General features: G+C 38.7%; 1 protein-coding gene across 2 annotated transcripts in view; it reads left to right on the top strand.

Moving 5' to 3' along the window:
• Positions 1-27,458, top strand: part of PCDH11X (protocadherin 11 X-linked) — a 508,533-nt gene that overhangs the window by 223,599 nt on the left and 257,476 nt on the right. For both annotated transcript variants that reach the window (XM_027785685.2, XM_013298578.3), the window contains one exon: positions 23,757-23,828. In XM_027785685.2, the coding sequence (XP_027641486.1) occupies positions 23,757-23,828 (72 nt within the window). The remainder of the gene's footprint in view (positions 1-23,756; positions 23,829-27,458) is intronic.

The following is a 27,458-nucleotide window of genomic DNA, read 5'->3' as shown; positions in this document are numbered from 1 at the left end:
TGCTGAACGACAACAGGAAATGTCACCACTGGTAGTAAACTGATGGCTCTATTCCTTATTCTGTTGGCAGGTCTTATTATTATGAACATTAAAGTAATCAGTTCCCTGTCACTTAAAATCCACACCTACCTCCTCCTTTCCTCAAATACCCTGATTTCGGTTGCACACTGTATTATGTATGTATTGTTTTTACTAATCCTTGCTGGTCTGAAACATTACAATAATCTTGCAATCTGGGTAGAAATATGACCCACAACAAGCATGAGTAAGAAATGACAATGCTAGCATGTAATCATTGCTGAAGTGCTGTTTATAGCTATTGTAATGACACAGAGGTCCTCCAATGATTTAGAGAAGAAAGCAAAGAGGATATAATTCAAAACGATAATTTTAGTAAAAATTTATTTTTTACTGAAGTGGGAATGAAGCATTAGGTTTGGGTTTTTTTCCCCTTTTACTGTCTACAACAGTTCAGATCCTCCTTAGCATCCTGGCACAGTCCTTTCATAAATATCGTGCTGGCAACATGCTGTTTACCAGTAGTAAATACAGTAACTGAGTATCCAGCATGAGACTGGTTTTGCTTCTTGTTCTACTTTCTTCTCTCTGGGACTGTGTAACTAAACCCAGTAATTACAAAATAGCAATCAGTTGATTTTAACTGATCTTAATTAAAAAAAAAAATAATATAAGAGGTATTGGATAGAATAAAATAAGCTGTCTCTCAAAATTTTGTGTAGCCTTACTGAACACTTGGGAAATGATCCTGAATTTGCCAGCTGGATGCAGAAGGTATGTCTGCATTTTTAATTCGGATAAAGTGTTCTACACTTTGTGTACCTCCCTCACTTTTGTGAAATGGTTTGGGAGTATGCAAACTGGATTCGGTTTTAGGTAAAGTGAAGGCTAAGTTACAGGAGGATAGACACCTTCTGTGCTTCAGGGGAGACTGGTTGTTAACAATGGGGCCAAAGTGAAGCTAGACTGAAACTCCAGAAAGACACATAGGGCAAACCACCCACATTGGTCACCAGCCACCTCACTGTACTTCAGTCACAGACCATTTCAGACTCCACTCTCGTCTGGGAATGAGCTTTTTTCCTCCATGTTGATACGTGGTATAAACTTTGTCTCTTCCAGTTGTTAATTTGCAATACTGTGCTCAGTGGAAACTTGGCAATGTAAGTGATGAGAGTGAGCTGGTTGGTCTTTCCCTATGGATGCTGCACAACGTCTGTCTTCGGCCGTTGAGTTGGGTCAGTCCAGTGATGTCCTTCTCTACTGCTTATTACGATAAATAATTTCAGATTGTTGTAACTAAATCAACTAGGTGATTACTCCCACTGTATGATGTTAAGGCTGTGCCATAGTTGTTGTTGTTTTTTTAAGTAGGTTTAGGAAAGAGTGTAAAAATTAGCCAACAAATAATCTAGGAAAATCCTATAAAGAAAAAGAAATAAATATTGCTGGTTGCAAACCTGTTCATCTAGACTGTTCTTAAAGAAAGAAAATACTTCCTTTTACCTCTTGAGTCCTGTGGGAATCACTTCTCTGAAATACTGTGCTGTTGCTCTGGCTCTTCTGCCACAAGATACGTTAGTATGGAGAGAGAATCTTAAGTTAATGACATGATTCATGGCAATTTCTATTCTGAAATCCATCACCGGTATAGCACACTAATGACTTACCATAACATCACTTCTCCAGCAAGCATGCAGTTCTGTTGTTCAGTCTTGTTTACATGAATGGCTTCTGGCCATGCAGGCTTAAAAGACAAACAGGGTCTGAAGTGTGATTAGCTAAATACTTTGATGATAACTTTCAAAAAACAGTCACAAGGTAAATGGTGTAACTCGTTTTGGCAGTTGGTGATTTACAGGAACATTAACTTTCAAGCTCAATTGACAGCCTCAGAGCTATGTTTCATATAAAGTATGTGCAGTTTGGAAAGAAAGTCACAGAGACAAAGAAGTCATCTATTCCATTACAGGAGGTACACTTTCAAAAATAACTTCAGCATCATGAAAGGAGGCATTAATGAAGTATTACTCTTACAAGTTTTCTTGATTCTAAACAAAAGAAGCAGGTGTCTTGCTATAGACATTTGCAAAATGTTTTCTGTGCTGTCATGACAGACTATTGTATGAGGTTGGCAATTTGGGAGGTTTCATGTAGAAGAATCAAAACGGAAAAAAAATAAAGCAAACCTACAAAAACTTTGGAAGTCTTGGAAACTTTGGTAATCTACTGTTTATAACAGTCTTCAAAACAGAAGATGACCATTCTGAAACTGAATATGCCATGCAAGAGATCTTCAACAGTGTGGAAAATATTCTTCTGAGTTTACGTATCTCTTCATAAATATGTCAGAGAGTTTATAAATTTTTAAATTAGAGTGAACTTTTTACTTAGGATATTTTAACTTTTTTAATGATTGGATTGATACTTCCAAGATGAGTACCTCTGTACATTTCCTAGGCTCTGTCATATTTCTTCTCTCTTCCTGTTTTGGTCTGTGTTTTGTACTTCGAGTGAAAGGGAGTTTTTGTCTGACTTCTTACTACTTTGGTGAAATCGGTAATCTTTCACAGGTTGGATAATTCTCTGTGTCAAATGAATAGAGCTGCTATTGTTAAAATTGTGTGTTTGCTATTGAATGAGCTAATTTGCAAGATCTGTGACACAAATCAGGGATACAGAAACTGAGATATAGCATAAGTGTTTAACTTTTGCTGTAGTCTGTGTTGTCTGTAGAAGTGGCATAAAAAATTCATGTAACAGTTGTGACTGTAATTTTTATATAGGCTGAATTTGCCTTGTTACTGCGAGTACTTTCAGATGTGTCTCTTCAAGAATTTAATCTTAGACCCAAACGCTAAAGCGTCTGCTCTGGAAATACATATTCCTGTCTGAGTTAGATAATTCATGGCAGCAAACAGCATGGTTTCATCCTACCGCTCCATTGTGCAATTTCTGGGTTTGCCCACTTAACGGGGGTCATTAGCACCTGTTACAATATTTCTTGATGTCTGAAATAAAATCCTGCTCATGATACCATGCAGGAGGGACACCATATCTTTCATCTAGAACATTAGTAGTCTGCTAGACTTAAATGTTTCAGTTTTAGGAGATGCTACTTCCATTGAGTCTGTTTCTATGAATTTCTGAATGTACCACCTTGCACAATTAACTTAATTTCTCAATTTTTCCTTCGGTTACTTAAAAAACCACACAGGATAATAGTGCTTCTGTAGGGTGAGAATTACTTGACTCATTGATCTCTGTGTTCTTTGTGCTTTGAAGGATTAATTAGTTGCATTTGAACTGCATTTGAATAAAATTTTACCAAGCATATTTAATCTTTTTTTAAATTATCCAACCCAGAAAAAAAAAAAAAAAAAAAGAATCACTAGATGGATAAATATAAATAGAAGTTATCTATTCTCAGGCTGGCCAGTTAGTATTGCAGATCCCATCTTTTCCCCCTGATTGAGCATACAGTTCAGGACAGTGTATCTCTAAGTAAAGCTCAAATTTAAATACTGTTTGCAGCATTTACTGAGATATCTGATATGACTGTTTTGTTTAAAGAAATAACGAGACTCAGGATGGGGCTAGCTTCTGTGGCTGTGCATGTTAACATATATAGTATACAGCATGCGTAAGATAGCGCTCACCTTTTCCCTTGCTGATACTTGCATAAGAACATTAAGAGAAATATCACTACTTCACCTACAGAATGTCTGTTGACATCTCTAGTTTAAAATACTCATATCTCTCTCTTATTAGCATCTGTTGGGAGAAATGAAGTGAAAAGATTGCTGCCTTATTCTACCTAACAGCCTATTTAAATTAAAATGGTAATATGCACATGCTTATATTGTCCTAATTTGATCTCTCTGCGTTTTTCCCAAAGCATTTTGAGTTTAAAAGAAAAGCAGGCATTATTTGTCTGTGAGAATGAATTAGCTCTCTGGCTGAAGTGTGTAAAGAGAAAGCAAAGATGAAAAAAGAGATTTCACATAAAAGCAGACCTGTAAGGAAACCAAACTAAGTCTGTGACTTCCACAGTTCTGTGCTTTCAAGTCTGTGGAGTCTTTGTGTTTTGGAGGCATCAGCAGGAGGAGGGGGAAGAGGATATAAGACAAAGCTTTGCAGACAAAAGAGAAAACCAGATCTTTATCTTCCAGCTTCTAAAATGTATTTACTGGAGCCATTCATCCTGGTAGTCACTAAAGGTGCTTTCTGAGGATTCCCAGTTGCCCTGAAATACTTTGGGGTAGAAATGTCATATTAGCTTAGTAATCATGTTGTGTTCTTCTTACCGGCAGGGTTTCAGAAGTTTCTCACTGGTTCCTTTATCTGAAAATCCAAGGGATTGTTGCTTTATAATTCAATTCTGTTGAGAATTCTCCTTTTCAGCATCTGATTTGTGGGATGGCTGAAATACAGCCCTGCGCCTCTGGGGGGTGAAATCGGAGGGTGAAATCTGGCACTAAATCTATTGCCACGCGGACTGAAAGTGACTGTAGAGAGGCTGAGGCAGTGAGGGTGCTCGGGGGTGCTCGGAGCGGGTGCCTGGGGGCCAGCCCAGGTGGGAGCCCCTGTGTGAGGCAGTGAGGAGCTGTGCCTGTGACTCTGCTTTATCTTCCACACTTCAGCATCCTGTTGAGGGCTGCCATTTTCTGGGTTGGTGAGATTTAGGGCATGCATCTCCTTAGGTGTCATGACAATAATTGTGAGTGGATCCTGCACCGCTTATCTCAAAGGAACAGAGTACATAACAGTATTCACTGTTGTAATTATTTCAGTATAGGCTATAAGTTATAGCTTTAACGTGTGAATGTTAAGTGTTTTACACTGTTGTAATTGTAAATCTATATAATTAGATGGAGAGTCTTTTCAAGATGCTGACCCCTGTCTAACAGCACAAAACAGTTTTTGTTGATGTTGGTAATCCAGATGGCTAGCAATAGATAACTAAAAGAGTAGAAGAATAAGTGAAATTAAATAAACATTTGAAGTTCAACTCTTACTGCAAGAAGGGTTAGTTCAGTAATTTAAACATTGGCAGTTCAGTAGAAGGCCTACGTGCTCTATTGTACCTGAAATAGTGTAGAAGTTCTTCAGCTCAGAAAAGAGGAAGAAAGGCTGTGAGGAAAGTACTTGAACATGTTTTTAAAAAAGAAACCCACAACAATGCAATTTCCAACAAAAAGACAGAAAACAAATAGTTTCCATCCTTTCTTAAAATAAAGGTACACCCACAAGGAGTATTAGTGCCATGTCAGCCACAGTGGATCTTTGTAGTTCTGCAATTATGTTGTACCTATGATGTTTAAAATATTTTTGAGAGACTGGAGAAGGTTACGTGATTGAAAAGGGGAAAAAAAAGCTATCAAAGCTAGACACCTTGAGATGTTAAAATTCACAGTAGTTGCATAATTGAAAGAAATGAAATTATTATTGTACACCTAAGAACTTCAGTAAATTCTTTTAATTAGCTTATTTACCTTTAAAAGATACTACACTGTTTATTACTTATCTTAAGTTGGTACACATGTATGTATCTAAAGAGTACAAAAGAGGAATAAATGTTAATTATAAGTAGCATTTTTATTCATATACTAAAACTTACTATAAAAATGATAAAATACTTGTAAATTAATATGCAGTCTGTATTATGCCCTGTAGGGGAAAGAAGCATAGTCTTTTAATCGTTATGAATATTTTATGGTATGCCAAACTCCAGTAACAACTAACATAATATAAATAAATAGTAGCACAGACATCTCTAGTTGTTTTGTTCTTCTCAAAGATACTGGGCACAGAAGATGAGCTTTGTGAGTTCCTTGGGAAAGTAGAACTGAGCTGAGAGTTTTGGGTTTATTCCAACATAAACAAAACAGTGGACTAGGGAATTTCGAAGGATTTCAGTTATGTCGAAAGTATTCTTACTTTCTGACCAAAATTGTTATGGAATATGGACAAAGCATACCATTTCATCCTGGTGGGACATAGCTGCACGTACCAGTTTGTGGTAAGCACATTTATTCTGGCCAGAACAAGTCTCTTGGTGACAACATCTATAAAATATGGTTGTCACGTTGCCAGATACCACAGTGCAACATCCATACAAATAGGCAAGTGGGTTTTCTCTGAACCCAGGACATTTACGAGTACGGGATTTCATAGTATTGTTTTATATTGGCAGGAATCTTACAGCAAACAAACAAAAAAAGCTTTATACAGCCTTAATAAAAAGGGTTTAAAAATCAGATTAAATACCAGAAAACTCTTCTCCTTGTATGTGGTTTTTTTTATCATGGGCTGGTAACTTTAAATGACTAGTCACTTTTACATGAAAGAAACCCAGACACATATGTCTCTGTATGTGTGTATCTAAGGTATAGACTCCAGTAAACCTCCAGACTGGGAAACCAGGACCAAAGATGCAAAGGAGGAATGGATGCAGCCATCAGTTTGTGGCACTGGAGAAACCTCTTCTGGAAATGAGAATGACTATGAACTACAGTTGAATCTGTTCTCTCACTTTCACAAAGTCATATACAGTAGGAAAGAGAAAAGCTTTCAGCATTGGAAGACCCTTTGAAAACATGTAATCAGCTTGGGTTTATCCCCAGTAGTGGGGGTTGGGGTGTTAGTTGTAGTACATAAATATTTGAATTGTAGTTTTCCCGTGCTGTGTGCAGGCAGCTGTGGAGGGCAGCTAGCAGGTAACGCTCCACGGCGAGCTTTTTGCTGCATTGGCTTTGTTTCCTCTGTGCTGTGTAGCAGTTAATGATTCTGATGAAGAACTTGTCTGTAACTTTTAACATTGGGTTGACAAGGCCAAGGTGCCTGCATTTTTATTTTTTTTTTGTCAGCGCTGCATTCATAACAGCTTGTATTTGCTGCACCTCTCAGCAAGGTGATCTCTGCATGTTTGGCACAGAGGGCAATCTCAGAACTAGAAGTTTCAAATTCAGTACAGAGTGCTGTGCCAGGGATGTTGTGCTTGGTAGTTAACTTCTCTAGATTTACTCATACAGCCAGTCGACACTGGCTGATAATGAAGTGGATGATTTACGAATGCTAGGGGCATGGTTGGGATGAACCTGTTGACATCTAAAAGCAGAAAAGAGCACATTGAGCCTCAGGAAACCATTAAAGCTTTTTACGATAGTGAATGCGTACAGTGCATTAGGGAGCTGACCTTAATGCCCCAGCACTTCCTCCCCCTCCCCCCCCCCCCCTTTTAAATTCCCTGAAATATTTATTTTTATTTTATTATTTTTTACTTCTCCATGTTAAAAGTATCACAACCTACAGCTTTCTCTCATAAAACTTGTAGTTCATTGATTTCTTTGAGAGTCAGAGAGTCAGAAACTAATATTCCTATATAAATGCGCGGGGTTGGAAGCAGACTATTACCACGTGGTCTAGCAAATTCAGGACAACAGATCTCTTGTTATTACTGATGGTTTCTTCCATGAACTGGTTTTATTATTGCTGAAACACAGTTTACCACACTGTGTAACTTACTGATATGGTAACTGTTGAATGATTCAGTGATTCTGCAGGTTTTGCTGGTGCTGTGGTCATGCGATCTATAGCAGTTTGAACGTGGGTAGTGATGAGAACCATGAAATGGTGTGCTGTCCCCTGCCTACACTGGGAGAGTCACGTCCCCGGAGCTCTGACTTTCAGTTACTGAAATTAAGTCACTGGAGCACACATGTAGTGACATCTTGGCATACCCTGCTTGTCAGCAGGAGGTCTTGTGTTGTTCAGGGGGTTGTTTCACTCTGGAGATGAGGTATGGTTTGCCAGCTTACATCAAACGTGTGTGGACAAATGCAAATCTGCAGAAACAAGAAACACTGTGTTGCTAAAACTGTAAAGTACACCAGAACTAACACGGGCAAATGTGAGTTGTTTATGAAAAATGTGTTAGAAGTGCCATAGGGTGGAATTATCACTTGTAAAGATCTCACTCCCACAGCTTAGAATTGCTGGAAAATAAGGTTCTGCACTGCTCTCAAGAGATCGTGTCTATTTTGTCTTAATTATTATAGTTCTGAATATTGTTACTCTTTAATGCCATGTTGTGAAATCCATGATGTGCTCAGCACTCCAACCATAGACCACACAAGATATTTTTGTTATTCCCTTAACGCCCAATATATTGATTTGATTCCCTCCACTTCTTGAACTAGAATTTTGTGAGCAGTCAGCATATAATTTACTGACCTACAAATACACCTCTGTGTCAGTACGTATATCCTCTTACATCATGTTTTTCATTTTCTTCTAAGAACAACAATGCCATTCATTCTAATGTTTATGTAGGAGAGATATGTTAACCTTATCTGTATCCATTTTATTCCTGCCTCTCTGACATATCTAATGATGTGGTGGTCTTTCAAAGATACAAAACAGTCTCATGTGAAGTTATTGACTTGCTCCAGAATGACTGGACAGCTCGGTCTTTAATTATGCTCCGGATTGTTGAGGTGCAGCAGTAACTCTCAGTAGAGCTTCTTAACAGTATTTCTTTGCATGGCTGTTTCTAGTCAGTATTCAGTTAAGATGAAATCCTAGATCCTGATCCTCCCCCCTCCTTGTTACTTTTTTCTGCTACGCTCTGTAACAGTGAGGCAAATGGAAAGAAGTATTCCAGAGCAATAAGATGGAAAGGCATATCCTAAGAGAAGTTCTAGTTCTGGTGCATGTTGGAGTGTGCGAGTGGATGGAAACCTCTACTGGTTTAAGTAACTCCTTTGTGTGGGGAAGTGTATTCACAGTGTTCCTGCCACCTTCCAGTTCCAATGGACAGTGATGGCCGTGAGACTGGGAGTTCTGACTGGTCCATTGGCTCTGTCTGAAGCCATCTGTGACGGCAAATGCTTAATGTAAAATGAATCTTTCTCCAGCGCTTCAGAGAAATACAAAAAATGAAGTGGGATCATTACAACTTCCCTCTTGCAGGCAACAGGAAAGCCTTCAGAAAAGTTGGAGGAGTCAAAGGATTGATCTGTTGTGAAGGATAGTTAGAGAGGACAGCAAATCAATTTACTGAAGTGAGAAGTTTGTGGGAGGGTCTGCTAGGACTTGTGGCTAGGGAGGACTAAGTTATATGATGCCTCAAAGTAAAATGATGTAGATCAAGGAAGACATTTCTGAAATGAAAGGAAGGAATGTAGAATTAAATGCAGATCTCAAAGCAGCAAAGAACCTACAGTTATGCTTGGGAATTTATGACAGAGGTAAATTAAAGAAGCCAATTGTTGGCAGAAAATGGCTTGAAGAAATTTTATAAACTAGAGAGAGCTTCATGAGGTCTGAGAGAGAGGATAAAAAAGTCAAATCCCAATATGATTCTGGAAAAGAAACGTTACAATTTTTTAAAGTGAATCTAATTTCTGGTTGATATTAATATTAAAACTTTTGTAAGGAAATAACTATTTAAGACTTTACTTGAGCTGTGTGATTTACTTTAGCATTGTTTTAGCCTTTTATGATAAGACTCTTCCACGGTCATTTCTGCTGAAACAAACTGGTTTCCCCAAAGTGAGTCAGTGGTCTCCTGTGCTACAGTAGAGTATTTTGCTAGTGAAAGGTAAACATATGAAAAATTTGTAAATAGAGAAGTAAGAATATTATTTTCATAGTGGATTTTTTTCTATAAGTCTTGTAATTTTCTAATAGGTCATGCGTTTACAAGTATAATCTGAAGGGAAGTTTAAATATAAATTCTGTATTACTGGTATTTCACCTAGTGTAGATTGATTCTAGATTGACTGATGAGTTGGGGGAGGGACATGTAATTTAAATCTTTACTGTGGTTCATTGATGTGTTAAGAATAGAAGTATAATATGTCATTATACTTTGCTATCTTCTATTTACTGCTGTTGGCCTTTCTAAGATTTTTAAGGAATCTAAAAAAGTCACTGATGTAACATAGTTCTTTACAAAATTTCAATGAAACAGAGATGCAGAGTTATGTGAAATTCCTCACTTACAGTACACATGATAATTCAGGATTAGGTCTGTTGTCTTGAAGTTTATATTTACCATATATATTTAACACAGAAAAAAAAAATATGCATTTTTTATTTGATCATCTTTCTAGCTTTCCAGAAGTTTTCCTGCATCCCTGTTGATACATCTTTTGTGTAACATCAGTCCTGTGACACATGCTCATTTTGCTGTGTATCAAAAGCAGCTGGTTTGGGGGGAGCTCTTTTATGTCATTTTCTTTATATGTCATTTACCATTTTTACTAATTACTTTAGCTGTGATTTTTATATTTGCAGTGGTTACATATTCTTGGCATAATCGGTGTATGTCTACAAAGGAGAACAAATATCTTTTCATTCTCGGTTTGAAAAGGTTTGTCTTTTAGGGCTTTTCAGTTAATATCTTAATTAGTAGTCTCTCGGCACCCAGTGGTGGAGCAGCAGTGACATTTTTGTTCTCATTTTCATTTTTATTCCAACTCTTTGTTTGCTAAAGAAACAGAATGGAATGACTGTTTTAGCATGTTGTCAGCCCAAGTTCCTTGGGCTGGGCGATACACATCTTACCGAGTGTACTCGTGCCAGGTTCACTGCTGCATCAGAATTGAACACAGACATTCTGAAGGACATGAAAATTTCTATGATGTTTACTTTTTGAGTTCCACTTCACTAATACTGAGCAGCAGTGTATGTGCTCAATAGTGCAGAGGAGGAAAGGGAAGAGGAGCTGGTGCGTTTGTATAGCCAGCCTATCTGTACTGCTTGAGATTGCTAGAAAATTCCATTTGGTTCAGTCAACAAGTTCTACGCAGCCTCTTCTTTCTTTCCAACTGCTCCCTTTGAGATAAGTCTGGAATAGTAAAGAAATGAAAAATATTATGCTTACCTTTGAATGCTGAGGCTTTGTATATGTATAGATAGATCATAGCAGCTTTAAATTCTTATAATAATAGTTTTTAAAGTTTATTTATGTTACAATGGGACTGACAAGAATGTTTAAAGGATTGTGGGACAAAGTGTTTTCCATTTCCCTACTTCAGAAAGAAATCATTTAATAACTTTTTCCTTTGATTTCTCTTGTTGATAATGTTTGAAGTCACACATAATATTAAGCTATAATTGCATTTAAACCCCCCCACAAATAATCTGTAAAAATAAAGAATACTGATCCAGAATAATTTTTATTAATTTGTGGGGTGTTTTTTTGCTGTGATCCTTGGACCAGTCTTGCCCCTCTAAAAGTCATTTGGAGTGAGTTCAGATCTTTCATTTTAATAGTGCTTCATAAGGTGTAGGGAGTGGAAAATAAAGAATATAGAGAATATAATCTGCAGAGGTCTAAGGGCCACTGTCATGTAAGTTGTGGGAGTGTTTCATATTCCTTAAGATTTTGAATTTACACCAAGAGGTTTCGTGAAATAATGCTGAGATAACAGAATGGGTTTTTTTTATGGAATACACAAATCATAAATAGTAAAGAAGATCATACAAGACTTGCATAACCCTTCCAAAAATTATTGCAGTCTTTATAAATGAAATTATTCCCAGTCTGTTGCGTATGGACAGAATAATGTACTTCATAATAAATAAAGTGGCTACTGTGTATGATTTCACTGCCCTATATTATTTCACCGAAAGTGTGCTTTATCTAAGACAAGTAGCAATATGTGTAAATAGTTTAGAAATCCAGTGATGGCCATTTTCTGTCGTTTTGCCATTGCTTTTCATGTGCTCCATGTGTTTATTTGCAAATCCCTTACGTTAAGTGAGATATGCAAACCCCTCAGCTTTCATCAGAATCATGCATCAGCATTTTTTTAAATCTCATTAACTATTTCTAAAAGCTCAAATTACTCCTGGAATACATAGTCTGGAAGAATTAAAGTGATACCCCCTAATATGCAAACTGCCATTATCTTTAAAACATGTAAGTGTCTGTGTAAAAAATAGTATCTCCTTTGATGCTGTTTTCATTAATGCACTGGAACGCATATTTTTCTATAAAATAGATAAAAAGAGAATGTTTTAAAGTGATCTTTGTTTTTTCTAAGTTTGTATCTGTGCCCTTATCTACCTGAAAATAGAAACTCCAATTTTGGCAATTTTTCCTAACAACATGTAGGCTTTTGGTGTAAACACCAGAATTTTAAATCTTGCCAAACTTCCTGTATTTCTTTTAAGCTGTCTCAATTTGAAGTGTGTGCTATCATGTCTTCACTATTTTTGGTGTTCAAACTAGGTAGATTTAAACCAGACCAGGTATGTGTACATGTTACCATGTTTTGGATTGGGCGTTAAAAGTCCTTTGCGAATGTTTTTGCTGAAATGCCAGGAGTTTCAGATTCATCTGCTTAGGACCAAAGCTTGTAACTGAGGTATCAGATCACCTCACTCCCTCAGGTTCCACACGCCCCATGTTTGTACCGTGCTGCTGGGAAGTCAGATGCAGAAAAAGAATTATTTGAAGTAATTTGGAAAATAGCTTGACTTATGCAGTGCGTTGCTTAAGAAGAGTATCCTTTACAATGTAGCAGTGTGTTTTATAAAAAGGCATAACAGAAATAAAATACAGTTTTCCATAGACATCTGAACTATTTGAAATCTGGAGTGGCTCTGGAAACCAGAGAGCGAGAGGGAGTGTGTGTGAGCGTGCATCTCTCTTGAACGGTATCTTCCAAATTCTAACCTTACCCATCATGAAATCTACTTTCAGTGTTCTGGAGTATTTATGACAATAGTTTCCTTCCCAATCTTATCAAAGAGAGGGCATCTTGTCTGTCATCTTGGCATTAGGAATAAACCTCGTCTTTTGCTTTAAAAATGACTGCGTATATGACGCTGCTCTTTAGTTTGCTGTTTTTTTTTTAAATGAGGAAAATACTGCTTCCAGAGGACTGGTCCTAATATCAGTTCATTATTGGGTTTTTTTCTAAAACAGAAGGACTGTGCTTAAAAAGTTTTGCACTGCAGGCAGTACTAGCTTAAAGTAATCTAATCATGTATTTATGGGAGACTAGATTTCAGGTACTGTGTTCTGGGTTGCGTTTTTATCTTTTCCCCACCCTTTCCCAAGGGGAATAAATATCTCTCAATTCATAATTCATGAATAACAGGAAATAAAATAGAAAACATGGAAAGTGTCAGAAAAGTTATTTGAGAAACAGTATGTGTCTGGATTAAAGTAAACTTTAAAATGGAAGGTGGGTATGCACATGGACTCGGGCACAATACAGTGAGTAGAAGACAGTCAGAAAGTGATTTATCTGAAGTGAAGACACCTTGCCGGATTAAGTTTAGACATCCTTAACACCACTGTAACACCCGCTTGCCAGCGTTCTTCAGTACTTTTGGAATTCTCCTCCTGCCTCACCCATTATTTAAGATTCACTCTGTCTCCCCGATGCCCATGCGTTCTGAATTCTCAGCTTGTTCATAAAACTTCTGATCATTATTTTACCCTCTAAACTTTATCTCACTAATAGCAATAACATTTTGCAGTGAGGTGGGCTTCAGCAGAGGCAGTGTAACCCCCCGTGGGCTGCCGATCGTGCCAGTCTTGCTGCCTCACGGGTACCACAGGGGCAGGGCAGCTCCGCCGCTGCTGCCTGCCCGTCTCCTGAGCACCTTTCTGGTCAAAGTAGAGCCAAGGTAGTAGATGCACCAAAGGTTATAGTTGCATTAAGTACTTAAATTTTAAAGCCATCCTAGTATCTAGGCCAGGGAATCTTGTAATGATGTCTAGACAATAATGAGAGCACATCTGTGTTGTGATAACTTCTCTGGATCTACTGGGTGGGCCCATTACTTGTACCTATGAGTGTAAAAAAACCCCAAACAACCAAACCAACCGGCCCCAAACCCCTTCGAAACCCACTGAGAGTGCTTCTGAGCCTGCCTGGCTGGCGCTTCCGCCATAGAGCTCTCCCACAGCTGGGGAGGCAGCGAGGCACCAGGGCCCTGGGCACCCTGGCCGCAGGGGTCCCCGCACCCTCCCCCCGCGCTGCCGCCGCCGGGGCCCCGGCCTGCCCAGCCTCAGAGGAGGGGTGGGCTTCCTCCTGCCAACGGTATTGGCAGACAGGTTTGTGTAGGTCAGCAAGAGAAATAATTTCATAATGTTATTATTACGCTTACCTGAAAAAAATAAAGGGCAGAATTTTATAATTCTTCCTGAAATAGTATTACTGTTCTCTTGACAGCAACCCCCCTTGAAACAACTAAGTGCGTGATATCAAGGTGGGATTTCCCTGTCACCTCAGAAGGGATTCTTAACGTAGAGTGAAGATGGGGTTGGTGTAACACATGGTGGAACTCTGTGGACATCTGTGGTTAGCAGTTTCCCATTGGAATGAGTAAATATGTGTTTTTGTGTTGGTTTTCTTAATGGGAAGCTGACGTGTGGTTGTCCGAGGGAAGGGAAGAAGCTGCAGAGAGGCAGACAGGCCCCGGTTTCTTTTGGTTAACAAGGCGGCAATAAAACTTTAATTGAGTTTTGCTAAAATGATATCGACATTTCAAACTCTATCCTGACCACAAATAAAACAAAAAATGACAGGAGTATGTAATTACATATGTCTGTGCTTATACAAAGACTTTTATATATTTTTCACAAGTTGTGCTGTGTGGCCCACAGACATCCTTCGCTTCCAGCGGGGCGCTGGGGCTCCCTTGCACTGACCTGCCCTAGAGTAGGTGGAGCTGCTCTTACTTCTGCTTACCCTTGGTGACTCCTACACCTGTTTCCCTGTTCCTCCCTGTTTTACAAGTTGCACTGTTTGCATTTGCTCTGAATTCTGTGCCATAGGTTAGGATACATGCTGAATAACTTGTTCAGAGACTTGATAAGAAAAAGAAGTTATTTCCAAGCATGCATCGTTATCTCTTGAGGGATTATTTATGGTCCAGGCGCCTGTTCTGGACATACTCTTGCCACCCAAAGAACAATCTGACTTTTTATTTTGCTTCATATACTAAAACCTACAATATGCACTAGAAAAATCAAACACTTTATAAGACAAATAGTCACAGCTGGGGGTAAGGAATATAAATAGGATGACATCAAATGAAAAGAGCTGATGATCCAACAAGGCTTCTATAGATCATGTTGTCTCTAATGTCAGGAGAATGGCAGATTAGTCTTGCTGCTCTTTATAAGTAAGCCTATTTATCAACTTTCTGGAAAAATCTAATTTAAGGTGGCACATTTTCCTTAGTTCTGCCACACTTCAAAGCTTAAAGTATAGCGGTTTGTCAGCCATTCTTTCCTGGCTGTAATCGGCGTGTGAGATTCCTGTTCAGGCCTTTCTCCACCAGCCAGGTCTGGCCTGCTCCTGGCTGACTCCGATAATGTAATTTTAGTTTGCTTGATTAGTAAACTACAAAAAAACTAGGAAGCCTTAGCTTTTAACAACTTTCTCCAATTCAGACTTAATGTTTAGAGAGAAAAAGCAATTTAAATTGCAAATATTTCTTATAAGAAGCTGGATTTCTATAAAGTATAACTTAGTCACACTATAGAGAAAGAAGATGACAAGCCCTAGAAAAAAACCCGTTTGGACAAGGTGGATACTGGCAGAGGCTATGCTATTTTTCCTGAATAGACAAAAAGAAACTAGTTTTATGAAGGGATATAACAAGAAATGTGAATTTTAACAGCTCTGAAGAAAATATGCAGGAATATAAAAAATTGTAGTTTTGCTACCATGTACTACATTTTTAACATGATGCTTTATATCGGAGTCACAAAATGGATTTGTGTACATTTATATTCGTGCTTTAAAAGCTAAGTAGAGCTCAGGCAACTAAAACAAGCTGTTTGGTAGTGTTCTTTTTTTATTCCCCTTTTCACTTGATGTAAGAATACCTTGGCATATACTGTCACATTAGTTTTATATATGTAAATACTTTCAAGTCAGAACATGTAGCGTGAGCATATTTTTATCAGCTATTACCGCTAAGATTTTTACCTGTATGAACTAAGAAAAAAGTTCTGTGTTTATCAAATTTAAAAGTAATTTTGCTCGTTTAGGACTATGTGAATTTGTCAGAATGTCTCTGTTCTTATATCAGAAAAAAATTATCTGTTCATTGAGCTAAGAAATTTTTATCATTTCTAAAGTTTGGGAAACACGTTTAAATGTCTTGGTAATGATGTGCAGATAAAACAGAAGTGTAACATGTTATCTGATTGTCAATTAAATGTAATAAAATCAGTTGAACAACAGTCTTCAATGGCATGTTCCCATACATAGTCATTTTCTTAGGCATTCCAAAATGCTGATATTCTTACAGAGAGCTTTAGGACAAACCTAATTCCTGTGCGTGACATTTTGAAAAGACCAACCCTGTGAATATCACCCCTGATTGCTTTTAAGTCAAAGTTTTCATGTGCAGGAAATAATATTTCAATTAAAAAGAGAGAGAAAGGGGATGGGTGAGTGGGGGTATCATTTGACATTACATTGCATTCAAAATCATGTACAGAAAAAGAAAATGAGAGAAAATTCAATAGGTTGCTGAATCAAAGCTGATGAGGCTTAAATGTTTGTATCACCTGTTCAAAAGATTGATAGGCCACAATTTTATTGTCAGATTTGTGTATCTCAGAACGTGGTGATCTGAGTCTCTTGATTTTTGAAATTTTTCTTTCGCTAGTTACCAGGAGCTTGGTTTTAGTCTCCATTGTTCCCACTTTGTCATCATTTAGTGTCTGAAATCTATAAATTTCTTCTACTAGAATTTCAAATGTGGAGATACTGTGCAGGATTACAAATACGTACAGCACCTGGAAAGAATTTCTACACCTTGGTATACTGACTTTGCTTTGTGCTTCTCCATGTGAACAGGGTTTGATTTACAATTAAATGTGTGTATATATATATATGTACTTGTAAGATTAGTGAGCATTTTAATTTTTAATACCTCTGCGGTATCTGACATTTCACTGGGGATTCGAAGGAAATCTTTTCTCCTTGCATAAAACCAATAGGATGCATTTACCCTAAAATTGCCCTTGAAATAGATACTTTTTCTAGTAATATTTGGAATTATGTCTCAAAAATGACATCTCCTTTCCTGCAAGATGTTTGATCATTGAATCTTGAAATACAGATTTGGGTTTTGCTTATGGTTGGGTTTCTTTACAGTACCATTAAGGAAAAAAATCTGCCACATGAAGATTCACCACGTATGTACGGATTTGCTAGCTATATAAAAAGCATTGTTCTTCTATGGATGACCTCCTTGCACGGAATGATAGTTTTATCCTCCTCTACATCATTATGTTTGCTGTACAAAAATCCTGCTGTGCTACATCATAATAACATGTAATCTTCTTGCTCAGTTTAGCTGAGATTTAAGGAGCCGCTGTTCATGGAAGCAGTTTCCTAAAGTCTGATCTATAATTTACCAGAATCAACCAGGCAAAAGAGCAAGAGGCTTTATAAGAGGGATACAGCCCTTAAAACTCTTAAATGAAGATTAGTTTAAAGTTTTACAATCCGGTACAGAACCATCTGGCAAATCTCATGTCAGGCTTTGTTAAAACTCTGAGCTTTCCGAGTATGCTGTTGTTATTCACCCCCCACCTCCCACCCTGCCTTTATCTTCCCTTCCCCTGTCTCCTGCCAGGCACCCCCTTTACTCATAGATATGCTGGAACAAAAGGAGGAAATAAGTAGGAGAAGGGCTGATTTTTCTATAGGAATAATATAAGAGCTGTAAATGATGGAGGCTGTGGGTGTGCTACACCTCTGGAAATAATGGCCTTATAATTGCTGGCTGGCTGGATATGGACTAGGTGATACATTGCATCTTTGAAGAGGTACTTGCAAGATAAAAGCTACCTGTTGGCAGAATCATTAGAGACTTGCTGGGTTAAATTGTGGCTTTTTAGGCCAGGGAATCACTGGGAGCATGGTATAGCATCATCACAGGGTGCTTTGATACTTTCAGTAATGGAGCCACAGTTGTTACAGCCAAAACAGTGTAGAAGTCGTGGCAGTGGTGATTTCAGGTTGCTGTTTGATGTGGAAAGCCAATTGTTTCCGTCCTTCCTAAATCACATTTCAGGGCTCTAGACTGTGGGTTCCTCACCAGTACCTGCACAAATCTGTGAGTTTCAACTCTTACTTTTGTTCTTTGGCAAAGAGCAGACCAGATGTGTTTCTCCAACACAAAGCAAAACCGCTCACATATGAATCCTTACAAACCTCTTGATTTCAGCTGTCCTATGGCTTTCCCGTAGACTGATGTCATACAGATTTATTTTCATCTTTATATAAAGCTTGGAATTGTGGAACAATTTTTTTTTTTTTTTTCTAGTGACTTGTTACCTAAAATTATACTTTCTTTACTTAAATTAACCCTTCTGTTCACCTTTCACATGAAGGATCTTAGGAGGCTGAAGGGGAGGACAGCAGGAATCCAGTTACCTGAAATCCTGTAATCAATTTACAGGCAAGAAGGAGGCATTGCTGGTGGAGATAATCTTCTCAGGTTTACAGCATTTCTCTGTCTCAGTGTGACAATAAAGATGTTCCACCTGGACAGTGAAATTAGTATACGTGATTTCCTGATTATAATGTGGGCTAGAAAAATAGTAAAATTTACAGTACCTGTCTAAAAATGTAGCTTTTGGCTGTATACTTTAAACACAACTAAAAAAGACAAAAGCTGCCCCAAATAAACATGCATAATCCCATCCAGACTTTGATAATGCAACATAGCTAATATCCTACTTAGAAAATGTGTTTTGCTGTTTGTTTCCTGAATTTCACTTCAAGCCATACAGGATTTCAGCTTGAAAGACAATTTCATAAAGCGCTTTTTTTTCTTTCTTTTTTTTTTTTTCCCTCTTTCCTGTAAAGTGCAGGAGTGGAACACTTTGAGTCAGACAATCTTAATGCTGCTATAGCAATTTTGTAAGGCACCATAGAAAAATGCATCATATTATCTTTGAATTTCAGTCTGCTTTTCCTTCTCACGGCAATCAATAACCATTAGAATTATTGGTGGTAGTATCAGTCTAGATAATTTTAGGCCTTTTCCAGAAATTAAAGTATATAAATCCAAAATTGTCATATTGTAACTTTTTCTTTTATTTTTAACTCTAATAAATCCAGATTTGCTTTCAAGAACAGCAGATAATCTGTCAGTAGGGAAGTGGGACAAAAAGGAGATGATACCTAGCTGAACAGATCCCGTAGTTAGTATTAGAATTAAAAGCTTGAGGGCCTGGACTAATTTCCTTTGCAGCCTGGAAAAATGCTAGTGAAAAATTATATCCATGGGTCAAGTTACTCGAAATTTTTATGATTGTTTTAAAACCCAAGCTCACAAAGCTGAGGCCAACCAACTGAACATAACTTAACTTCTCTCCAGCAAAACGGGAAGAACTTTCCCACAATTTTAGAGGGTGTAGTTTGTGTTGGAGGTGGCTGCAGGCCCTGTGGCCAGGAATGCAGCCCCAGCAGGTTTGGCAGAGGCAGGGCTCTGCTGGCTCCTGGGGAGCAGGGTGCTGCCCTGCGGGTGCAACTGGATGTGGCCCCTGCGAGCATCATGCCCTGTGGAGGGGGAGAGGCCAAAGGGAGCGCTCGGCGGGGGGCTGGCAGGCAGGGTCGCAGGGAATGGGCATCCCCTTTTCTCAGTCACCTGCATCCCACCTTCCTGACCTACGCAGTGGACTGGCAGGGCAGGATCCTAGACAGGGAGAGCTGGGCTAGTACCTTAGGGCAGAGAGAGAATGGAGTTGAGTCTGGTGGAGAAAACAGGTTGAGCAAATTAGCGGTGTCTTGTTATGGATCAGCCTAACCTGCACAGACACCAGGAGCCGAGCAGCATAGCGGGAGGCTGCCATCAGAAGGGAGATCATCCGTGGACAAGCAGTTGGGAGATTAATTTCGACTGTCTCAGGTTCACAAGAGATTTTCTCCTTATATTTCAGGGAGGGGAGCACCACTGTGGTATCTTAAAAGATAAAAATGAAGTCTGACTTAAAATGATGACTTTCATCACCCTTAAAATCTATTTTACAGTTTATTTTCTCTGATAGATTTTGGAAGGCTGGATATTACCTGTCAAGCTGTCATGTGTAATTACATGTTTGTTAACTTGTTGTTCCTAATAAACAATGAATTTCATTTTTCCCTATAAGAAGATTTAATAACTACTTTAGTTAACTATTAAAGCTTTCTTTTGCTGTTACAGCTAGACAGAAAATTCCAAATACCAGCAAAATATTTTGTGCACAACCTTTTTACTACCTGGCCATTATGCTGGACTTTATTGATTGCTAACATAATTGATCAGGGTAATTTCTAGGTGATCACGTGGAAGACTGATGTGACTGGCTGTATGATGACTCAGCATACTAAAACTTCTTTCATAGTGAAAATACCTGAAAATGGACTTTCTCTGGATAGACAGGATTGCCTGGCCCTGGGGAGCAGTTGACCGTATTGCATTTGCTTCTGGGCAAAAGGGATTACTGCGATAAAGGAAAATTTTACAGACAGCAAGACCTTATGTGATTTTCCTGTCTCTTTTTGCCTTCCCTAGTGCTTGTACCGGCGCCACGATATGGGATGTCAGGTAATAATTTCGAGCAAAACGAGTGTCCCTCAACTCCGAAAGAGGGGGGAAGATCTCTGAAGTTGTTGAATGAGTGGTAGCTACTGAATCAGTTGTCTGGATACACCCTGTGCTTGTGGAACAGTAGTTGGCTGTAACAGAAGTGACAGGTGGTTCATCAAACATGAAAAGAACCTAATTTATTCCAGAAGTCAAGCCTGCCTGCTAGCGAAATTGTAATCAGTGCATGTACAAGAGCTAAGGGAGCTTTAATGGCACTGCTGAAACCATAATGTAATATCCAGGTTGAAATCATTCCATCTTTATCTCATTATGAGTACAATTTTCTTCTATGTGTGAAACTTAAACATCAAATTGAGGAAGTGGAGGAAACGTAAATAAAAGACTGTGGGCATATTCTGTTGTTTCTTTAGAGGAGTTGTAGAAGCTGTAGAAAGCTGTGGGAAGATGCTTCAAGGAAAATGGAAGGATAAAGACTTCCAAAAAGTCCCTACTTTTAGTAAGAGCTTCTTTATCTGCGCTGGAAGAAAGAAGCTCCCGGGAGGATTGTCTGTCATTACCACGTTCTTCTTTAAGAAAGAAAAAGGAGAACTTGTGTATAAGTGCTGCTTATGTGAGGTGATCCATTAAGAAAGTGTGTCTATCTCAGCAAGCGGTAAGTAGGGAACTTGTATACTAGAAGTAGAATTGCTATAGCAGCAGGTAGCTCAGAACAGGTATTTGCACAATTTGAGTTTTGCAGCATGCTGAGGTGGAAGCTGCAGCAGATGTGCCGCTAGTTAGTGGGACAGGTGCTGGTTCATTGTAAGCTATCTTGTGTGCAGTCACAGCTCACGCATAAGATGTTTTTCTCCACTGAAAAGTGGCAACGCAAATACACTTGCAGGTTCTCCATGGCAAATCAGATCTGTGCTGCGTGTTAGGGCCTTTAATTTCTAGACTTCAATCCCTTTAGTTCTGAAATGGCAATGTAAAAATGATATGAGAGCTGGAAAGATGATACGTACTGTGTGTGGAAAGCCTGTTGGGGCTGAAAGCAGTTACTGCTGTTTTTTTCTTTCTTCCATGTGCTCTGGGATGCAGGCTGCTCACTGACTAGTAGTTGCCCCTGAATCTGCTCTGTTTTCAAACTTGCTCTGTTTTGTCATGTCTTTCTGACACTTGTCTTTGGAGGGGTGAAAGGGTCTCTTTGTGTGCTGGGTAGTGGAAACAGTAGGAAGTAAATGAAGAACACAAGGTGCTAGTCTATAAAAAAGAGCGTTAAGAGGTGTTTGAGTCTTCATTAAGTCCTATCTATGATTTAAAGCATGAGTTTCAAGTGTTACTCAAACATTTTAAGTATCATCTCACCTAAATTTACGTTTGTATCCCTTTTCTTCGTGTACTTATACGCTTGCTTTTTCCTTTTTCTCTTTGCTCTAAAGTAGAACTCACTGGATAAGTGTTGTGTAAAAAACTAATGTAAAACTCCAAGGAAAGCTATTTCTCAAGAAATAGTGTGATTTTTAATGTCACTTCCTAGCAGGTTATCCCATACAGAATTATTATGTTATCTTGGCACCACAACTGATATGTTTAATAATTTTCATTATGTGTTTGGGTCCCTTTGATGCTTGATTATTACATTTAAAGAAAGATTATAAGGTAGAATACATGTACTTTTGAATTTATGGAAAACACAACCTTCCCTTTCCAGATGCATTCATTTTAACTCCGTTTAGCATTCACTAAATCTGTGGTTATTTCTCTTTTCCTTTGAAATGCACTTATTGTTCTATTTCAAGAGTGAGTCATGTTCTGTTGCTACCCCAAACTATAACATAACAAAAATGGTAAAAATGATTGCCTGTAATCTATTATTACAGGCAATCCAACCTGCCAAAACAAAATTGCCATTTAATAAGGTGGTTTTTGAACTGAGCCCTGTGGATGCTCCATGCTAACTGAAGTTGCCCACAAATTCTGTATTTAAAAAAATATTTCCTTTTAAGTGGCGATTTTTTACTATATATGACAGAAAATCCAATGGCATATCCCTCCGTCTCTCAGTCAGTCCTTGCAGTCTCCATGGGCATTTAGATCACTCTGATGGGAGACCTGGATAAGAAAATATTTATATAACATTTTGTCAAAGGACGTATCCAAAGGGTAGTACATTAGAGATGATGTATTTCAGGAGAAGGAAATTCCTGGCACTACTTACATAGCTTATTTCCACAGAGGACCTTTTTTTGTGATTGTGTTTCCAGTTTATGACCAGAATAATGCAGGGAGAAAGAAAAGTTGAGTGACTTGTCGGTATTTTTTGCAGCAATCTGTATCATTCCTTCCCTGGGAAAATCATATGGAGAAAATTAAAAGGAGCCAATATGCTATTCAATGCTCAGTCCCAGTGCTCAAAAACCTTACGTATTTATTATTGAAACAGAGCAATTACAGACATTAACGAGTAATTGCAGGATGTTTTGGTAATATTAAACAAGGGAAGTGTGAAGGGTCACCCAGTCTGCTTCTTTGAAGACTACTTTAATCTATTTGATGAGACGGAGTTTTGATTTGCTGTGGTCGATCTTGAAATATTTCAAGGTAGTGTAAAGTCGAGGAGACAAGAAGCGGTTAATTACTCAGTCTTCTGGCTCCAGCTCTGATGAGCATTAATGGAAGGCAAGGGCTCTCATCTAAAAACATGGCTCCCCGGCCAAATAATGCATACTTTAAAAAAATTTTCATATAATACTTCATTTAATTCACCTATTTGTTAGTTCCACTGCAGTCTATGTCCTTCTTTCACAGCCTAGGAGGAAACGGCAGAGAAACTGGGTTGAGTTCCCTCTGAAATTCTGCTGCTGAACCTTACTCTTCTGGCAAATAGTTTCATTTTTTTGTCTGAGTTTTCTTATCAGCACACACAGATGAAATTCTGAACCCCCACACCTTGCAAGTTACAATAACTCTATAAAAATTAAGTTACTTAGCTGCAAAAATACCAAACCTACAGTTTACTCCAAATGTATGCAGTCATGATGTCACTATTTTTTTGTATTAATTTTATACTTTACTGTTTTATTCCCTCAAGATAAATTAATGCTGAATGCTGATAGAGTGGTTGAACATATAACTGATGCATACTTTTTCTCTCCTAAAAGCACACAAAAGAAATGGGAAGGCCACAGACTCCTTTGAAAGAAACAGCCTTGGAGCCTTGGACTCAGCCACAGGTAGGCTGAAACAACTTTTCTGGTGATGTTTTCTGTATTTCTTAATAGAATTAATCTGAGGTTCTAAGGAAATGCTGCAACAGGTAGCTCTGCAGTTCTTGGCATTGCACGTCAAAATTATTTGTTTTGGTGTTTGGCTGCCCAGACTATTGGTAGTGTCTTTTTAGTTGAAGTCTCGGCTTTTTTCTAAGGGAGAAGTGCCAGGATTATCTTGCTGTCAGTTTTTATTCTTTATGTGCTTAAAAAACAGTGCAGAACTTTATAAAAAGAAACCACTTTTTGAATGGAGTGTCAATAAACTCTGAGTGTCTCCTGGTGTAGAAAATAACTTTGTGGAAGTTTGTAATTTTGGGAGGAAGGTTTGAAGGATCAACCCTTTCATCATAAGGATTTAACGAAAAAATAAGCAATGCTTAATCATGCAAGAAGAGCTACAGAAATGGGGTTATTAATATGCAGTCTTCCTTAATGCAAAGTGGGTTTGGAAGTTTTGGCCTTGCACTTTTGTACTTACTTGAGCAATTCAGTTATTGTAAATTTCTTACATGCAGGAGTTCAAAGCCATTTTTGCTGTTTATTGCCCGTGTTTCAGTGTACTGTACTGCACACCGAAATGTGCAGCTTCAGAGGTGACTGGAGGGAAGGAAAAAACCAGTTTATAGTGTAGGTGAAACTGGCTGTTGCTGTTCCAAGGACAAGGATTGGTTCTGTACAAGAGAAGGCGCTGGACTGGGGCTGGGATGAAGTAGGGTGCCGGGAAGGCCAATGGGGAGAGTCAAACTGCTTCTGCAGATTCCTAGGGGAAGATCGCTGCTTTTTATGGGTTGGGGTCGGAGGGGGCATTTTTCCTTCAGCAGCTATCACATCTGTGATTCATATGGCATGGTACCTCTTCCTGACAGAAACACCTACCTCTGCTTTGCAGGGTTCACCTGTTGCTAAAGGCAGCAGTGAATCTATAGCTGTAATGGCCAAGCTGAGAGTTTCCTGGCAAAGACGGAGAGAACGAGGCAGAGGCAGCAACCTCTGATCAGTAATTACAGTGTGACTGCAGCCTGTGTAGGCTCTGCCTCATATTTTCAGACTGTAAGCACTCTGCCCAAACAAATAGTCTCCAATTTAGTCTCTAGTTTTTACAAACTACATATATGAATCTTGGAACTTAGGCTTGTTCTAGAGGCATGTTTGCTTCAGAAGCATGTGGCAGACACAGCATAGGAATTCAGAAGTAAAAATAAAAAAATATAATAAAATAAAAATCCACCTGTCTGTTACTGCTACCTTTGTTCATGCTTGAGTGCATTCTTTGTATTAGTTGCAATGCTACCTGTGCCGGCTTTCATGGTAAAATCTATACGAGTGATTATAGTAACTCACAAATGGTAAATTCCTCACTGTAATCACAAATACAGGGTATCTGTGTCTGTGCATCTCTACATAGAGAAAGAAGATAGTTACCTGTAAACATGTAAGCCTTGTATCGTAGGGGTATCTCTCAGCTCTTACTCTCCAAAACACAGGATCTTCCCTCTTTCTTATATAAAAGGCTCCCAGGTGTGCTTGTGCCATGCCTGTCTCCAGCTGCTGCATGGCCAAACCTCCAAACACCTCTACCCAGGCAGCTGCTAATCACAATAGTTAAGACTGCATTGATCTCTGTCTGCAATCAGTAATGTTTATGTGCAGCACCACAGGAGCTTGCTACGGCCTGTGGTCCATAGCTACTAATAGACAGTCACTCTTTATGTGCGAGAACAAAACTGTTGAGGGAAGTGCTTCGTTCCGGCAGTTACTGCAAAGCAGCTGATGAATCATTAAGGGAGGGCTAACAGGCTCCTCCCGTTTCCTTGCCTACAGCATGTGCTGCAGAGCAGGCAGAGAGCTTGGCATTAGGGCTGGGCTGTAGTTGGTTGGCACATGAGAGAATTTTGGCTGCTGGGTTGTGAGGAGTTGAAGCAGCTCAGTCCTGTGGTGGTTGTTTAGGGAGGCTCTGGTTCACGAACGTGGGTGACAGAGGTGAGCTTTTGCAACCACTTTGGTGGCTTGTGTGACTGTTGCCAGCAGCGCTGTCAAAGAAATACTCAGTTGCACTGTCCCAGTGCTGGTGAGAATCATTGTTCTTCCCGCATACACAGCCCATTGCTGTGCTGTGCTGTTGGAGCACTTCTGAAAGCTGTGTTTGCCACTGCTTTACTTAGTAACTACGCAGATTAGAATGTATGAAATGCTTTTGTCATTCCTATTCATTTTTGCAGAAAAAAAATCATTTTTTTTTTTAAATAACGTACAAAGAAACTAACACCAATATGGTTTTTTTTATTTTGTGGAGAGAATAAATGTAATCAACAAAATCAAAAACTGCTGGAACCATTACTGTAGCAGAAAATTAAATTAGATGTTAATTCTTTCATGGATGTAATTCTGGCCCCTGTAAATCCCTCCTTAGATATTTTGTATAAAGTGAGTAAAAATTCATGGCATGGATAAAAGCTTTGTCTATTTTATGAGCAACAAGCAAATGATCCAAATGGTGCTCATAAAGCAAATGGTTCCCAACTCTAAAAGGAGGAGAAATACATCTAAAAGCTGCTACAATGAACCATGAGTAAAACCAACTCCTATTTACAAAAAGGTGGTATTTACATGAAGGTGTTCTGATTCCCCCTCCCCTGCACCTCAAAGGGAGAGACTCTCTACTTTTATCTACTTAATAATAGCAGTAAAAAAAATCATTACATTTTCTTGGGCCACTTACTGCTGTTCAGTGTTGAGAGCTGCTGTGGGATGTGTTTTATCAAGAGAGAAAGTGGATGAAATAGCTGAAAGCACAGTTTCAGTGTCCAGGGCCAAACGGTCAGTGAAGCAGAAAGTACCACATCTGGCCCCTGGTATCACCAGGTCAGAACCTGGTACCTGTTAGCGGTCGGGCGATTTCACACAGATGTTATAGTCTGGGGGAAACATGAAATGGTGCTTTTTGTGCAGATGGAGGGAAGGCTTTATGTCGTATGGACTGTCGTGGCTCTCATTTGCCGCCTTTGTTCAAGGTTTCATCTTGGAAGCAGCCAGGTAGCTAAAAATTTTGAAACTGAACTGTTGGATCAAACAAAAATGAAGAACTGTGATGCTTTGTCAGGCTCGTTTCTTATTCGATGGTGGTAGGGTTTGTTCCTGTCTTTACTGCTTTGTTTTTTTCGGTTTTTTTTTGACTGTGGTTTAATAAGTTCCTGGAGCAATATGACATTGACAACATGGGAGTTCTTTTTCATGGCCATGCCTTTTAACTTGCAGTTTTCTGTATCTTTTTCTGTGGACTCAATGAGTGGAAACTGATGTTACTGCCTGGAAAATAAAGTATGAGAGACTCGTTCCGATAAATTCGGGACAAGACCTTTGCAGATAAGGAACATGTGTGGTAGTAGTTGCCCAAATAGACTTGTCATCGGTTTACAAGCTTTATTTAAATGCTAAATACCATGTATTCCTGTGGTTATGCTTTTTTTGCTGCTTTTCCTGATTAAACATTTAGCTGATAAACCCTGTCAAGGCTGTTCAGAGCTAGTGCAGTTAAGATTACATATTTATAGCCTCTATTTTTATAGTCAGTTAGAAACAAGACAATTTAAAATC

The sequence above is a fragment of the Falco peregrinus genome, chromosome 13, assembly GCF_023634155.1.
Source record: "Falco peregrinus isolate bFalPer1 chromosome 13, bFalPer1.pri, whole genome shotgun sequence".
NCBI lineage: Eukaryota > Metazoa > Chordata > Aves > Falconiformes > Falconidae > Falco > Falco peregrinus.
The sequence above is the reverse complement of the archived record's forward strand: the minus strand, read 5'-3'. Positions and strand labels throughout refer to the sequence as shown.